Source organism: Malus domestica, chromosome 01 (genome assembly GCF_042453785.1).
Source record: "Malus domestica chromosome 01, GDT2T_hap1".
Taxonomy (NCBI): Eukaryota; Viridiplantae; Streptophyta; class Magnoliopsida; order Rosales; family Rosaceae; genus Malus; species Malus domestica.
The window spans coordinates 26,602,125-26,607,358 of record NC_091661.1 but is presented as its reverse complement, the minus strand read 5'-3'; the positions used below and the strand labels follow the sequence as shown (position 1 = coordinate 26,607,358).

At 35.8% G+C, this 5,234-nt stretch overlaps 1 protein-coding gene across 3 annotated transcripts; it reads right to left on the bottom strand.

Moving 5' to 3' along the window:
* Positions 1-486: 486 nt before the first annotated feature.
* LOC103438477 (uncharacterized) lies at positions 487-3,593 on the bottom strand. Of its 3 annotated transcripts, none has more exons than XR_011583210.1 (9): positions 2,766-2,958; positions 2,595-2,663; positions 2,467-2,523; positions 2,116-2,169; positions 1,986-2,048; positions 1,636-1,873; positions 1,362-1,526; positions 1,165-1,279; positions 487-773 (listed from the first exon to the last, which is right to left on the bottom strand). XR_011583210.1 is itself a non-coding variant. In XM_070825579.1 (7 exons), the coding sequence occupies exons 1-7, from the start codon at positions 3,520-3,522 to the stop codon at positions 1,781-1,783; spliced, it is 537 nt and encodes a 178-aa protein (XP_070681680.1). In that variant the 5' UTR covers positions 3,523-3,593; the 3' UTR covers positions 1,549-1,780. The 3 variants fall into 3 exon arrangements, 1 of the variants encoding a protein (XP_070681680.1); XR_011583209.1 differs by having other exon boundaries at positions 1,811-1,873; XM_070825579.1 differs by lacking the exons at positions 487-773; positions 1,165-1,279; positions 1,362-1,526 and adding an exon at positions 3,390-3,593 and having other exon boundaries at positions 1,549-1,873; positions 2,766-2,833.
* Positions 3,594-5,234: the final 1,641 nt, after the last annotated feature.

Sequence of the window (5,234 nt, the reverse complement as noted above, 5' to 3'; positions counted from 1 at the left end):
GGTATAAACAATATCCTACTTAACAAAGGATTTCTAGTATTTACCCTATTTACATTCCTTTTTTTCCTTTCTAAACATTGACTCACGTTTTACACTAACAATCAAAATATGAAAGTACAAGATACTCCAAAATATACTGAAAAATCCTAATAATAAAATACAGCGAAAGTTTTGTACAACTTTCACTACAACAAAAATGAGCACTGCACACAATAAATTATTTGTGCCCTTTGAGGCCAAAAAGCACCAACAATTGTGCTCATAGACCAATAGCAACAGTGCAGCTACTATCTTTGTGTCTGTGCCCTCTATGGGCGTCACCATTGCTCAGAGGGCACAATATTGAGTTCTATGCTCATGATGTTAGCATAAATAAAGGGTGTTTTGTGCCTACATTCTGACAAAGTTGTCAGACTACCATTTCCAGCCATGTTGGCACTTAAAATGTAATTGTGCCTGCATGAATTAAATATTAAAAAAAAATCATAACTTGAAAAAATGAAACTGAAATTGAGGTTTTTTTTTGTCATAAAATGTAAAAAGCCTACAATACATTCTCAATCTCACAAACATATATTGTAATGTTACATATTTAATCTCTAATGCAAAAAGAACTTGAAAGCAGACATTTTTGGACAGATGCATCTTCCCCAGCAAGTCTTGCACCTCATCGAATCTATGCTGCTCCATAAACGAATTAATGAAGATGATCATCAAGAGAAGATCTTCCATTTCTGTTTAAGTATTCCTTCAAATAGTTTTTCCCTATCCTCCTACACAACAACATTAGTAAACTCAATTATTGAATGATTATAGTAATGTAAAACAACATAATTTTAATACATAAGAATAGAGCCTCCAACAATATGCAATTGAAATATAAGTTTTTCCACTATAAGAACATCACCGTACCTTGAAATTATGGACATAAGTAAGTGGATAAGCAAGACAAAAGTTGATACTTACAACAATAAAAGTTGATAATTATCCTAAATAATGTCATTTTGGCTTACAAGAGATCGCAGACCAAGTCACATTTTCACCAAGGATGGGAAGTTCATGAGTTGGAGGGCAAACAAATTTCATAGTGGTCAGAGAGAGTAAACTTCAGAAAGAAAAAGAAATGTGCAAGGTTTTGAGAGGATAGATGTACATATGTCTCACCTGGCTTGCAACAAGGAGAACTGCATTGGCATTTTCTTTCTTGTAATTTATCTAAATGTGTTTTTGTCACCATTGCAACCCGATCAATGTATGGCTCGGTATATTTCTTAGCTTCCTGCCATAACACAGAAATGCCATAAGAAAGAATTCCATCCACCAAATCCATATATTTAAAAAATTTCTCTTGAGGGGCTCACCTGAATGTAAGGATCTACCATATTTTGTGCCTTGAAAACAAGTGGTCATATAGAACTCTTTGATGAACGATATACATCAGTAGTTTTTGTAGTGACTAATCAAATGTTTGGTTCAAGATAGGCTTTAAATTCCAAATACTGTTTCTTCAACCTTAGGATCCAGTTCTTCAAATTAAAAGAGGAAGAATTAGAAAGGTTGCCAACTTGGTTCAATATCTCAAATGGAAAAGTTGACTGTACACTAATTGTTCAGAAAAAGGAAGATGTTAAACACCAAAGCTGAGTCTAATGACTTCAGAATTTATTAGTAAGATAGGCTCTTGCTGCTTTATGCTCATCTTCAGAACTCGAGTTTTGAAACTTAAATTTTGCCACCTAATCCCATAAAACACAACTCGTGTCTCACTTTGTATTTTGTATTATATGAAGAAGAGTTTGGGATAACATACAGTTCTGATTCTTTCAACGATGATCCCAGCCCAATCCTCACCATGAGCTTTCATTTTTAAGGCCTGAGGACAAACAAATAAATGAATACTTGGCTATTCCAGTTTATTCACCTGGCAAGTGAACATCTTTATTGGAGAAGTTTAACGAATAAAGTTTGGAATATCACATACACACCTTTTCAATTCCCAGATTGAAGGCTGGTCTTCCAAGCTCATTCCAGTAAGTCACAATGTACGTCTGCACATAAATACTTTGTCATGAAATTAGACTGACATTGTTATCCAACTAATCTGCGTGGATTTACCTGAAAATAGTCTACATGAACTCCAAATGTATGTGGAAGCCATCCTCCATGGACCTGATCATGGGTCATATCAGGATTTAACTATTGACAGTATGGTGAACTTAATTTTAAAGTACTTGTAAATGGTAACAAGAACATGATACGCTTCACTGTTATTCAAGCTTAAAAGTTTGCATATGATTAATAAGAGACGGGGCCATAACAGAGTCCACCTTTAGGCAATTGATAAATTTACTAATTGACTAGTCTCACTAAAAGAGGCAAAGACACAAGAATTAAACCTAAAGTGATAACAACAACGTTGCCAACAACAGCAGGCATTAGAAAATTATAGCATTACCATTTCCTTACCTCAGTCAAATCTTCAAATATCGAAGAAATCCCAAACTTCTCCTTCACCATTTCTTCCTGAGATATCAAAAAAATTAATACCATATAGCAATTGATAGTTTCAGGTAGCAAATAAACGGACAACAAACCTTTGCAACTTGAAGATCATGTTCAGTTTTCCGAATTCCAGTCTTCTGTTCATCATTTACTTTTCGAAGCTGAAAAAGAATAGAAAGAGAGATTAAATTGGCCAATTAAATTACACTAAAGTTTGCTTTTACAAAGAAATTTTGCACCCATGGAAAATTAAACTTGATTACAGATTGTCTAGTTGTATACACCATGAAGGACCTTGATCGCAGAACTCCACAATGAATGGACATCTGATCTACAACTCCACAGATATTTAAAAGCTTTCAGAACTAATCAAAACAATTCAAAATAACATCAAATCGTAAGAGAAAACAGCTTCTCTTAAAAACACGCGATTACGAAAAGAAATAATATTGTATATCCATGGCACCTGAACAACCAACACACGTTTACAAGTATACAATCGTACTTTAAAAATGAAAGGAGATAAAGATGAAAACACTAATCATCCTCTTTCTCTTCTCTCCCTCCTCCCTCCAAGTCGCCAACTCCCAATTCAAACGCTACGGTGACGAAATAAATGAGGACAACGACGACTACTCCTCACTCCCTCTTTTGACTCGCACCCGCCTTTTCCTCACCACCGCCTCCTAACCCGACTCACCTTCTGATCTCTCCCTACCAGACCCGATTCCCAACCCGATTCCTGATTCGGACTCACCATGCATCCATCTTCCCAAACCTTCCTTCACCAGCTTTGTGTATTGGGATGAAGATGAGTTTGAATGCCTCCCACTCCAACCCTAGAAACTGCCCTTCGATGACCCTTCAGTTACCAAAACTGCGATTACCTCCTCCGATTCTGATTCTGAACTTTCCGCCGATGCCAACTCCCCGCCGCTCCGAGATCCTTTCTTGTGGAGATCGTGTGCGGAGGGTTCCTACCAAGGTTTTCTGGCGACAATGGAACTCAAGAGCCTCCATGATTTGATCTGGGGAAGGTAGTGAGAGAAAGGGGGTTGGAGAGAGAGTCTAAAGGAGGCAGAGAGAGATGAGAGAACGGGAAGGAGGGGTGCGGTGTGGGTGGGTTAAAGGGAGAGAGGGAAAATGGGGTGTGGGCCATAAGTTTATGACAAATAATAAAAAACAAATAACCGTGCCCTTAGATGTAAAATATAGGCACAATAATATATTTGAGTTCATTTTTTTAAACAAAGTTGTCAGAAAATGTGTTTATGTTCATTTTTTTTTTATATTGGGCACAATATGTAGTGTCCTTTATTGAATTGGCACTGTTTTAATCTTTTTGTGTTGAAAGACACACAAATCCCTCAATGGTGTCCATAATTTTATGCCCAAAGGCCATTTTTGTTGTAGTGTTTCCAAAAATAGTAAAATAAAAAAATAACATGTGATTCATGATATAAGTCCCGTTGGTTCCGCATTGCAACATGCATGGTTGCTTTCTTGCTTGAATATATATATATATATTCTTGGTCGATCGACATGAGTGAGTTCACACCTGACCACAAGCAAACGTCAATTCTATTACGTACCTAAACGTAGAGAAAATTAATAACTTTGTAACTGCCCCACGAACGTATAATAACTAAACTGCCAATGATTTCATCATGCATGTAGTGACCAGGTCAGCAGGAAAGAATTAAGAGAAACCAAAGCATCTTATTCCCTTGTTTTTTTTTGTGGCAAAAGGGTTCAGAGTCTTCAGACTGGTTTTAAAGCCGTGGGTCATGAACTCATAATTTTTGGGCACAAAATCTGGTAGGGTTGTTGAACATTTTAATTAGGGCACATCAGCAGTAACTACACGCATTAGGAGGTCTGCTAGCTAAGTTCATTTCATGTACAATTTGACTGTACAAATTTGATGAATGTTGTTCCCAAGAAAGGAAATACTTGTTAACGTAAAGAGTAAGGATCAAAACATGCACAAAGAATATAAAGAGAGTGCACGTTTAGTTAACAGAAACGGAAGAAGGAATTAAACAGAGAATTTAGAATTAGGTGAAGTAAAGAACCAGAATGATCAGATCAATTAGTTGATATGATTCCTGATATTTTAGGGTATTAATTTGATTACAAATTTCAATAAAAAAAAAACTCATATGTTTCTGATTTTATATATGTTAGTATAGTAAACACATGAGAAAATTAACAAGTGAAACAAGTCTCATACCAATATTTTAGTAACAACAGAAAAAATAATTTCAATTCTTATTCTCAGTAAGTAAACATGCTATTAGGATAGTTTAAATAATACAAGCTCATGAAATTCTATTTCTATTTCTCCAATCACAAGATGAAAAAGAAATCACATAAACTCATTTCATGCACGTATTTCTCATCAAGAGCCAGCAAATGTAGTTTGATATGGATTAGAATGTCTACTGACCTGAATTATTAGCATCATTATAAATCACATTATCTGTGTGACATCCCAAAGAGAAATTGATCAAATTGTGCATAAGGCAAGTGGTCCCAAAGAAAGATAAACCCTAAAAATTGTAACGATAAACATGTTTTTGAACCAACACAATCAGGCTTCCTCAGAGTTGTAGCTACCATCAAAAGAAGAACCACTCAGGCCGAGTCGTAAATGATATGCGACAAACTCTCATTTATGATACAGTGCTCATCGCTACCAGATCCCACACTTTCTCAACTGTTTTTCTTAT